Genomic DNA, 12,423 nt, shown 5'->3' with positions numbered 1-12,423 from the left:
CCCACAAATTAATCAGAGGATATCAAGTTAATTTTTAGCCTCCAATTCCAAATTCCTTCATATTTACAAAAATGTTAAGACTTTGTTTTATATTTTCCTTTTTATTTATATATAATTTATTATTCTCTTAATATTATTAATTTTTCTAAGCAGCCACGGACCTCTGAGTAAGTGTCAGGACCCCTCGGAGTCGCTGGACCACAGGTAAAGAACCACTGCTGTAGACAATCAAGGTCTCTGCATTGTGGTTCTTCTGTAGTTGCCTGTTAGCTACTTCTTTATGCTGGCTGTCCTAGGCACCTCAAACGGATAAGGTTGAAAATGCTCATTGCAAAGGTGCAGTGTCCACAAAATTGCACCTGTTTGCTGCCAGCATTTGCCAACCTGAAGCATTTCTCCCATTTGGAAAAATGCTGGGGTACAGTGGGCAGCAGCACCCTCTTTACCCAGATATGTGGGCAAAACTGAACAATGGCTTCACCACCAGTTCAGACCACCTGTTTCATATCCCATGTGTATCCAACACACATGGCATTCAGGTGTCTAGGCAGTGAGAAGGAAGAGCCATGCAAGGTCACTAGAAACATCAGAATTTTCCCTGGAATACGAATGATCTTGAGCTGTATTTCAGGAAGCATCAGGAGGTATGGCATACTATTGATGACTCGGCAGGTAGTTAGGTGCAATACTTCAAACCCTCCCATGCCGAGTTTAGTTCGAGGTATGGGAAGTCAGGCAATTTTGTGTTCATAAAGGGTCGAAGCAGCCTGGTGAAAGGCTTCATGATTTAGATGAATGCAATACATGCCAGAAGCTGCCAATTAAAGTACAATTCCCGGCTGTCTTTAAATGCTCATGTTATTTGGGGATTGTGGCTTCTATCTTGGATTACTGCGTGTAACTGTCCTCGAGGATGACGGCATCCTTGTTAAGCTACCCTGTTACAATTTTGCTGAAACTAAGACTCTTGTTTTTGGACTTGTGAATCGTTTGTGGGTAACTGTAATTTCGTCAAAAGATCACTGATGATCAGGTTGAACACACAGACGTATTCTGGAAATCAACACATTTTGAAAAACAAACTCTGAATTCATTTGTGAACATTTGACTTTAGTAGTTAAAGACGTTAGGATTGCTTTTAGTTTTGAACTTTAGAAGAAACACGAAGCTTCTTACACCAAGATTACTAATAGTTATGATATGTATATATTGATGTGTATCTAATGTACGAGTAGCATTTAGTAAGTGATACATATGCTGCTAAGGATAGAAAGAAATATTAATTAATGGTAATTATTTTCCAGTTGAGCAAGTGACAAGTTAGAGCCTAATCAATCACCTAGGCACATAATTATATTGTGAACAGAGAAGGACGCATGTTGATCACATAAATAATTACTTAAATCTTCTTGTGCTCCAGTTTCAGGAAACCCAGTTTCTTATCAAGAACACAGAGAGTTGGTTATATAGAGATGCCTTTAAAGTATGTACTATCACTGTTAAAGTTAGATATATAACATATGTGGTAGATTGCTAAAATATATTTTCTTGCCTTAAGATACACTTTCTGACCTGCAGTCGTCGGTGCCCAACAAGCAACATGCTTCTAGTGTTAATCGAATAATATATTGTGTATAACCTTTGGTGGATGCAGTGAGGTGTGGAAGAGAGTATTGCTCTTGTTGGATCCAGAATACAAGCTTTATGACAGTGTCTTAGGGCACTTTGAGGCCCACAGGACCTCTAGGTTGATGTTCCCGGAGACTTCTAATCCACACAAACTATAGCTATTTGTTCCAGCATGGAAATAATTTGCTTACACAAGCTTCAAAGAGTAGCCTGTGTACATGTTAGTGTGTTTTAGTTATTGTAGGTTTCAATAATTAGGGGGGTGATTCCCAAAGACATATCCAGCTTGAAACATCACTTGATAACCAAATTTACTTTTCTTTACATCTAGTCAGAAATCCACAAAGAGAATTCTAGTGGGTTTAAATGTAATGAGGAAAGTGGAGTAATCTGCACTCGTAAATTCCACTCAATGGTTGGTAGACAGTGTGGATAGGTATGGTGCACCCTGGAGGTTATGGAAAACAAACACACACACATATATATATATATATATATATATATAGAGAGAGAGAGAGAGAGAGAGAGAGAGAGAGAGAGATTCTCAAACCTTCCGAGCCTTCCCTCCCTGGAAATAGTCAGTGATTTATTCTTGACAAAGGCGGAGGTAACTGCCCCTCTAGGGTCGGAAGGGGAACTGATCGCCCCTACTCTTGTTGGGGCTGTAAAACATGGGCTTTCCTTACTGGGAAGTATGTGATGGAGAAAGAAATGCCGGAAATTCTCCGCAAATGGAAAACTCTGCAGAGGGGGACTAGGAGCCCTATGGAATATTCACATCACATTCCCTGAAAAACTGCACCCTGGCAGATTTCTCCAGGCATGCATATGGGAATGTTTGTGAATATGAAAAAAAATTCAACTTATACTCAGCAGAGATCCATATCTCTGTCTGTCCTTTTCAAAAGGATAGGGGGATTCAGGAATACGGCACATAGTATGCTGGTTTCACAGAAATTCTATATCTTTGTTCCTTTGTGCATCTCGGCCCTAATTTAGTGAAACCATCTGGTAGTCTGGTGCTCATGAATATCGTGAGTAGTTCTGCTAATACCAGCATTTTGCCATCCATGTCCCTGCTTTACACACATTTAACTTCCAATGCAAACGACCAGTTGAATATTGTATAGAGAGTGTCTGAAAATGTATAAGGAGATGCAGTTTTCTCTGGGTTTGCAAAATAGCGACATGTTTATTGGGAGTGGAAAGTAAAATCATTTGCTTAAAACACCGTCAAAATTTCAGAAATAGTTGAAAAACAATGTATTCCGTAGTCTCATTCCTTCAAATGTACTTTTACACTCTTGAGATGCAAAGCTTAGCGCTAAACAAAACCTCATAATTTATATATGTCCCTACTGATTGTGCATAATAGCTTACAGTGTATCACAGGCTGGAAATCGAGACTGAACACTATTTATTGTTTAACAGGCGTGGTTTGATCCCACTGTGAACTATGAAAATGTCAAGCACATCTGAAAACAAATCTAGAAGAACACAGACATTTTCAATTGCCCAAGAAAGCAAAAAGTAGGATACTTTGTCTACAAGCATTTTTTGGCATTTTATTTCGGATATTACAAATATCGTGAGACACTGACAGTTCAAGAAGAGTAACATTTCTTAATGACATGCAATTAATTGACTCGGTGCATGCATTACTTGGATGCTTAAGCTGCAACAGAGATTACTGACATGCACTCATATAGTGTGCAAATAGTCATCAAGAAAACTACTGTGACTACAACAACTACAAATTATGGGCAAATTCACAAAGGTATTAGCTGCCTCACAAAAGGAATTCTAGCACGCATAAGTGGTTTCAATACTGTATTGAGAAATCTACAGTGGAAAATCTTATGCAAGGGATTGTATGAGTGAATTACAAAGCAAGGTTTGCCTTGTAAATTTGTGAATACCAACAAACATATATGTTTGTGTTCCTCACTAATTAAAATCTGAGCCTTTCCCACCTTAGAAATGGTTGGAAACCTACTCCAGTCAAGTCCTGGAGTAACTGCCCTTCCACCACAGGAAAGAGATAGGCTCAATCCCCTATTTGTTGGGGAAGTAGAACGTGGAAACGTTTTCCCAGAGGGGGGAAAAAAAGAAAATAATGTGCTTTTGCGCATGCAATGTACAATTCCGCACAAGGGAAACAGACGGCTTTTAAAACATCAATCACAGCTGCAATAGGATGACTAAAAGATTGTGCCTGAGGTGCCATTTTGTCCATCTATTATACTTGTTATGTGAATGGCAAAAAAAGTGTAAAAGTGTATTTTTCTGTATGAATTTTGTCCAATCTTTTAAAGGTAAATCAACACACAAACTAACTGTAAGCTAAAGACAACATTTCTGTTAAGTTAAATGAGACACAAAAAGGTTTATAGACATAGTCATGCAACAGCAATGTAAGAATACAAGAGCATCCCACTGGACTATCCCTGAAATGAATAAGCAAAACATAGCTTGTGCTTTCCGCACAAGACTCCAGTATCACCACCTATCCTGAAAAAGGTTGTGATTTGTAAAAATGTACATCCAGTACTTCTTATTGCCATTAAAGATCCTGACTGAAAGTCAACTAGCTGTTTCACCTATGGGAGGTTGCATGTCAGAATATAGTACAGAAAATGCTTGACATAATTTAGTTCAGAAAAATAACAACCCATTTAGTGTAGATGTACTAACAATAATTTCAGCTGGGTGATCTTTCTGGAAACAATATTTAGCACAAAATATTTACATCAGATTATATTCTAACTAAGGTATCCTCATACCACATCTTCCTAAAAGTACTCCTGCATCATTTCCTTTTTTCTTGCTGATACAACTCTCTTGTTGATCGCTTTGGCAATTTGCTGAAACTATGATGGCCACCCTACTTGTGTATACATAAATAGCACAGAATGGTCATTCTGAGGAGAAGTATGAGCCTAGACGTCAAGACTTCCACAGTAATTTTAAAAAACAATTTACAGGAGATAATTCTAAAAAACAATTTATAACCTAGAAAAACCTTTTTAAGCCAATCATCAAATCTCAAATTAACTGGTATGTTATCAAAGGTGCTCCAAAGGTGATATGGAGCAGTAAGAATGATATTTCAAAGTGAAATAGTAGCGCATCAATTATATGTACAGTGCAAATATCTACAAAGGGCGGGTATAGAAACTCAAATAAAATGGACCATACTCCATCTAAAAAGTTTTGCTATCTTTCTGTTAAATTCTTTCAGAAACCAGTCAAAAGGTATCAAATTGTCAAAGTTTTGACCCCTATATTAACTTGGACAAGGGTCATCATCATCAGGAAAAAGGAAATGTGTAGGAGACACTCACCAAGGTATGTAGCCAACACTGTAGATTAATCCTAAAGGTAGTATATGGCCCTTGCAGCAATGACATGAACAAATATCCCATGTGCAGTAATCACTCGCACATGCAGCTTTACTACTCTCACTGTGCTGTATACCCTTTGGAGCACCTTTGATAACATATCAGTTCATTTCAGATTTGATGGTTGACTTAAAAAGAATTATCCATGTTATAAATAAATTGATTTTTAGAATTATATCCTGCAAGTTGCGTGTTAAAATTGAAGTGGGAGTCTAGGCTCATACTTCACCCACAAGGACCATTGTGCTATTTATTTCTCTCATCCAGGTCCTAGGGTTATTGGGTAGTCCCTCATTTTTTGCAGTTACTTGTGTATACATGCTATTTGCTGATAATATTATGTCCACATTACTTGTAAATAAAGGTATGATATTTGACTATTAAAGTAAACTGATAAGGTCTTCGCCCGTGCTAGTATTGTGTACTTCTCACAAAAGTCAACTATATCCTTATTCCATTCCCTAACTTTAGATCAATTTCCTGACACATATTTGTCTTTTGTGGCAGGAATGTTTTCTTTTAAGTAAAATACATAGGGGGTCATTCTGACCTCCGCGGGCGGAAGACCGCCAGAAGTCCGTACCGCGGTCAAATGACCGCGGCGGCCATTCTGACTTTCCCGCTGGGCCGGCGGGCGACCGCCAGAAGGGCGCCTGCCGGGCCAGCGGGAAAGCCCCTTCAACAATGAAGCCGACTCCGGCGGAGTTGAAGGAGTGCGACGGGTGCAGTTGCACCCGTCGCGATTTTCAGTGTCTGCTTGGCAGACACTGAAAATCAATATGGGGCCCTGTTAGGTGGCCCCTGCAGTGCCCATGCCAGTGGCATGGGCACTGCAGGGGCCCCCAGGGGCCCCACGACACCCGTTCCCGCCAGCCTGGTTCTGGCGGTGAAAACCGCCAGAAACAGGCTGGCGGGAAGGGGGTCGGAATCCCCATGGCGGCACTGCTTGCAGTGCCGCCGTGGAGGATTCACTGGGGCAGGGGAAAACCGGCGGGAAACCGCCGGTTTCCCTTTTCTGACCGCGGCTTTACCGCCGCAGTCAGAATTGCCCCTGAAGCACCGCCAGCCTGTTGGCGGTGCTTCCTCCAACCCCAGCCCTGGCGGTCCATGACCGCCAGGGTCGGAATGACCCCCATAATCTATAAGTATTTTTACCTAGTTACAAAAAATATCTTTAAGGTCAAATTAAAAAAAACATACCTGATTTAAGCTTTCTTGCTCAGAGTTATTTAATGTACGTTTTCAACAGAGTTTTGTGTGTGAGTAAATTGATGCAGATACTCGTTTAATTAGGTGGCGGCTGCAGCTAGTTCTTCTTGCAAGACTTGTGGAGGGCATCAATGTGGAGCTAAGTAAACATATCAGCCTATGTTCATTCCATATTTCTGCAAATGTTGGATTGGTAACCAACTTCTCAAACCTACACAACTCTGATTTAATAAAGCATCAAAACATCTTTTTAAATTTAATTTCGACCCATTTGCCCACTTCTCTATTCCAATACTTTTCAAGCTTTTTGTCAGGTCCTTTGTTAGGGTATTATTGGATAAGTAGTCATTTTGTTGTATCCTTTTTTTTTACTACCACTCCTAAAATACTCTAACATATCTTTTAGGCATCAGAGTTCCATTGATACAAACAGTTATTTGACACAAAAGAGTTATAATGTATTGGAATTTGTCAGGCATATGAAGAGGCACTAGCATTACCATGCATATATTCTCCCACTGACTGAAGAAGAAAGTGCATGACTGAGATTTACTAATGATGACCTTGACACCTGAAGTTGTTTTTACAGAAGAGGTAGACCGTAGCAGTAATTTTACGTTTTATATGTTTATGATTAAATGCAAAATATACTTATAAATGTATGCTCACTAGAGAAGTGCTCCTTATAAATGCTGCATAGGAATGTAAAATGTTTAGGTACATTTCTTGTTGAACTAATTATTTTACAAACAGAGTCAAAATCCTCTGAAAAATATAATCAGTAACAGTAGGGTACAGGAACATAGGAGACTTTGTGCAGAAGCCTGTAATAAAGGAAAAACAAGATTAGTATTAATATCTTCTATTGTAAATCAGAAGACAGCTTTACCACTTTCAGTCTTTCTCCTTACAGAAGCTGAACATATGCATACAAAAAACTATTTTTATGTTTGTTGCAACAAGTTCCAGAAGTAAATACATCTCTGAAAACATGTCTTTCTATGTGTTGGTATGAAAGTGTTGTGATCCAACGAAAATTGTGGACACTGTTTAAATGTGATTGTTTTGCCTAATTTACGTTACATTTTTTAATACATAATTTGAATGATTAGCTTTAAAAGTAGCAGTTTATAAGGTGCACAGAAAGACACTTTTTATAGACAGTAAATGTATATGCTTAAATATGTTTCAACATTTCTTTACATTTAGCTCAAAATAAAAATTATTTTTAAGCCAGTGAACATTCATGCAGGAAGCTGTAACTACTGATGTTATGAAATAGGGAAATTTAAAAATTAATTTCAAAAACGAAATGTTTAAAAAGCAACTTCTACTGTGAGTCTCATGACTGTTTGGAGAACAAATCTAGTACTTTACAATATGAGATCTGTCTATAAATACCTTTCTGTACGTCGAAAAGAATCTTCTGAAATACACCTAAATTGAATATTTTAAAAACATTTGATGTCTACCAAAATGTTACTATTTCAAAATTAGGGAGTATTAAGCAAGAGAGAAAATAGGCATCCTAGATTGTGGATGCTAGGCATAGGTAGGGATCTCTCTAATTATTTCTAGCCCCATTAAAATATATTATGCCTCACATAACTGAAAAGCATACCTCCTCTCATATTGTTTTAATCAGCTGGTGTCTTTTCTGCATGTACACCTCATTGCTAATTTGTTTCAGCCTGCTCCATAAAAAAAGTAAATTCAACAGCCCCTATTTAATGGCAGCACTTTACTTGCTCCTTAGAGCTCTGTAGTGAAGGGGCAATAGAGCACTTAGGAATCAACTGACAGACTGCTGCTGCTGTGGGAAGTATGTTTTACTGAGCACGTCAGACTTTTATTCGCTCATTGATGAGGAAGATATTTGTGAATATATTCAAAATGTGTTCTTGTTTTACCTTATGGAGTCCCTTCCACAAAATTTATGATAAAATCATGACAAAAACTGTTTGTTCCTAAACATGCCTGATTAAATCATAGCAGCGTATCTGCATTTTATGCACAGTAAAACCACCTGAGAGACCTAAATTCCTAAAATCAGTTTGATAACACCCACAAATGAAATGTTGGAACACAAATTTGCTATCACACTTTATAGTTGATACTTTTTGGGCCCTCAAAACAAGGCATTCACTACGATTAATTCAAATAGTACACAAATGGCAAAGCCTTATACCAAAAGTCAAGACATCCCATGAAAAACACATAATCTAACAAGCATCTATGTGCATATTTCGCCACCATTTTTACAGCCTGATTTACAAAAGCAGTATTATTCAAGGGGCCGGGAAATCTTTTTGGTAGTTATTAACAGGGATGGAGTAGGAACTTGGATTCGAATTTGACTTTGGACCCTCTAAATCCTCCCTGATCAATAACTACCTCGGAGTGCCGGCCGGTATGGATTATATTCCTTAAGTGCAAAATTCCCTTTAATAACTTCTGATATATGTACTTGACATTTTGATAGGCAGATATAAAAATGTATGCATGCTCCGTAATGTATCCCGATTCCTACCATTGTACACCAGCCCAACATCATTGTGGGACTGAAGAAGTGGCTGGTGGTCAAAATAAGGCTCAAATATTTAGGAGTTCTTGACATACATTTCAGTAAAAAGAGCAAGGTTTTGGAAATAAATTAATAGATTCATGAGGTTGGGCAGTTGATCACATAAAGCTAATAAAAAAAGACTGATCCAATGGACCTCATACCCATTTAGACCAAAAGGGGCCTGTAAAGAGTTAATACAATTAGAGTGTTGATGTTCTTTTTTTAAAGAGCAATGAGCTTACAAAATTCTGGACAAAAGTAAAAAACAACCAAGTGCACTTAGTTTCCATGTGCAATACAGTGCTTTCACACTCTGCCTGTTTTAGCCCCTCTCATTTCCAGGTAGTCAGACTATGCCCTTATTGTGTTTTCCAGCCCACTGCAATTTGATATTTAGCTAAGACCAGAGCCAAATTAATTAATCTACCAGTGACTTTCTTATATTTATGAGACACATATAATCCATGGTACAAGTTTCTTAAGTCCCCACAATGGTCTTATCAGTTGTTTCTTATACAGACTTCAAGACTTCTTTACGAACTGCAGTGATCCTGGGGTAACTCCATACCATGTGATAATAACCTTCATCTAATTTGCCACATCTGGGCATCTTATTTGGGCTTCCTGGAAGAATGTATTTGTTCTCTTAGGTGTAATAGAACCCTGTGTATGTGGTGTTTTGCCAGAATCATTCATTTCTGTATATTCTTGGAGTGTTCATTAATATGCAGCTCCGGTCCACCCCACTAATAGGCTATTAATATCAAGGGCCCATTTGTTTGTAAGGTTGGTCAGGGAACATTTAGACTGCTCCACCAATGCTCGATACATAAGTGGTACCACCTTTTTTTGTGGTGCATATTATTTTTATGGACTGTTCCTACTGGAGCAGGACCAAGACTGATTTGCATATGGCTGGGTCAAAACTGAGCTGTCATAGTGGACAAAAGAATGATGATTGAAATGCTAAACCGAGCATTTGCCAGTGGTTAGGCGTATTGCAAGCACCCATCACCTTTTTGTGTGTTTTATGCATTGCATTGTGTGACATCTTTGTAAATCTGCCCCAATACCTCCAGCTTCCATATTTTCTTTACCTTGCCCATTAAACTACAACTGGTGTGGAGGTAGATCTGAATACAGTCTCTTTTTAAGTGTGCCCAATGTTACCAATTCAGTACTCAAAAGTAACTTCTTCATGCTAGAGATGGAACTACTAAAATAAAAATTATATAATCGAAGATCTTACCATTGTATTTTCTAAGCACTTGAAAATCACACTCTACAGGAAATGTATGAGTAGCAGAAAAAATTAAACACTGAAAACCACTCATTTTCAGAACTTGGGAAAACACTGCATAACTCCTACTGGCATTCACGAAAAATAAACACTGAAAACAGAAATCCCCAACAGGACTAACATACAAAAAATGGGGAGCCCAGCCAACAATGGTGACTTATAGACTGGAAATGCATTATACAACACACAACCAATCTTTTGAAATATTTTTAATGGGCCGCTGGAAGAAAACCAGTACCGGAACAAGCATCCTCTTTCATTAAGAGATGTAAGAGCACTATAAAACAGATTGAGCAAATTAACTGGCAAAAACATTATAATATGTATAATGAACAGATCTCACACACAGTTCTGTTCTGTATTACATTTGAACTCAATTGTATACAATTATTTATTACAAAAACAGTAAGTGCAGTACCAACCTTGAGTCTTTGTCCGTCTGAAGTGCCAGTACCATTATATGTCATCTTTGGGCCTTTGACATTAATCCAGTAGGTTGCCTTGTTCTGTGCAATGGTAGCCCTAAAAACCAAAAAATAAATTTCACTTACATACAAAAAACAGGGTTTGCCTTTAATTATGCTATTTCTAATGTGTATATGACTTATTTATTCCCTCCATTCTTGTTATGAAATGTCAGTGGAGTTGATCATTGCTAAGGGAGAAGGAATACCCTTATTTGTCCAATCCTCATTTTCTGATTAACTCCCAAATAAGCCACACCTGATCATGTACGAAAGTGCTCTGAGTTGGGAAATGCATTTATTCTGGCTTTTCTGTAGCTCGTACAGACCTTCAAATTATTTGCATAGTACGCTTTGTGACCATTTTTGGATTGTGAATAGCAGGACAGCGATTATAAGGATTGCCCTTTGACAGTAGATGGTGTTCAAGCAAAGCAGTCATTAGCAGTACCTGATGACAGCTGAACTTTAAAACTAGCCTATGAGAACGTTACAAAGGAATATTAATGAAAGTTGCAAATATAATGCAATATTGTAGTCCTTAAGAGAGAAAGTGTACCAAAGGAGGTACATTAGGGTGACCAGACAGCTCCATGTCACCTGGACACTACATTTCCACTCCTGAACTGTGCTTTGCATATCAGTTCATTTTGGGAGCTGTAGTCTTGGTTTGTTTTGATTGAACCAATTGGACCAACATACAAGCAAAGGCCAGGAATGTCGATGTATCTGAAGTTTTTGGCTAGAATTCAGTTAGTTTTAAGGCAGGTCAGGTATAAGCAGCTCATCCTGTCTTGTTTTCTTCTTTTCTTTCTGGCGAAGAAGTCTTGCATTAGAAATGGGAAAATAAAAAGTCCATCTGTTATATTGCAACAAAAGAAAATAGACTGGGTCGGCGATTCACGCCTGACATTAAACACATTTGTGGTTACTGGTTTTCTAAGTGAGAAAATGCTTCAAATTAACATGAAATCATATTGCTGTCAAGGGTAAAGTAATAATTAAACATTCTACAATGGATATCATTAGAACAAGCAACACATTATATCAAAGTGAATTAATATGGAGTACATTTTTTAAAACACTCAAATATTGTAAAAATATGTTCCCGTCTCTGGACATAATGAAAAATAATTCATCAGTGTACTGGAACCAAATCACAGCATGAGAGTATAACCACCAATAGTGATGGGATACTGGCAACTCCATAATTTCCGACTTTTGTTGGTAAAGCCTAGAAACATCTTTAGCTGTCTGGCAGAGTTCATTTAATGAACAAAAGAAAGTGCTAAGAGAGGATATGTGGGTCGGTCCACCTCTTTGATTGGTTGCTTTGGCTTAGTCCTCTTCTCCTTTGGAAGTGTGAATGATATTTTGGATTATCCTCTGGAATATTTTCTGTTTACTATCATGGAGGCTCACAGAGCACTTCCATCGCAATGCATGGACATTTATGCCAGCTCCTAACTTTACGAACTCCTAGTCACATGCATACTCTCACCCCAATGGATAGCTCTACTTCTGCCTGTACTCCTCTCTTAATCCTGGTCCTACTTCTACCAATACCATTATCTTTTCCTATCTCATTCATACTTACTCCAACTCATACACCTTATTAGTATGCATATTCATTTGTGCATTTTCTCCTTATTACTGCTACTCTCACTACTTCTTACTCCAACTTTAACTAATTATTCAAACTTAAAATTCTACTTACATATCCACTTGCTCCTACCTTTCCTTCTGCTACTCTTGTAAGGACCTTTTAGTCCCTGAGTTGGGCACCCCTGTACAAGCTTCGTTTCATGGCTCATACCTTATTTTACATTTACAAGTATTTTTATTTATATTTTA

At 38.0% G+C, this 12,423-nt stretch overlaps 1 protein-coding gene across 1 annotated transcript in view; it reads right to left on the bottom strand.

The window, feature by feature from the left end:
* Positions 1-2,801: 2,801 nt before the first annotated feature.
* LOC138293125 (putative ferric-chelate reductase 1) overlaps positions 2,802-12,423 on the bottom strand; it is a 99,597-nt gene continuing 89,975 nt past the window's right edge. Inside the window, exons 5-6 of the mRNA XM_069232151.1 lie at positions 10,528-10,627; positions 2,802-7,063 (exon numbers count right to left, since the gene is read on the bottom strand). Coding sequence (XP_069088252.1) covers positions 6,995-7,063; positions 10,528-10,627 — 169 coding nt within the window. The 3' untranslated portion in view covers positions 2,802-6,994. The remainder of the gene's footprint in view (positions 7,064-10,527; positions 10,628-12,423) is intronic.

The sequence above is a fragment of the Pleurodeles waltl genome, chromosome 4_2 (genome assembly GCF_031143425.1).
Source record: "Pleurodeles waltl isolate 20211129_DDA chromosome 4_2, aPleWal1.hap1.20221129, whole genome shotgun sequence".
Taxonomy (NCBI): domain Eukaryota; kingdom Metazoa; phylum Chordata; class Amphibia; order Caudata; family Salamandridae; genus Pleurodeles; species Pleurodeles waltl.
Note: the sequence above shows the minus strand (reverse complement) of the source record. Positions and strands in the feature narration are given on the sequence as shown.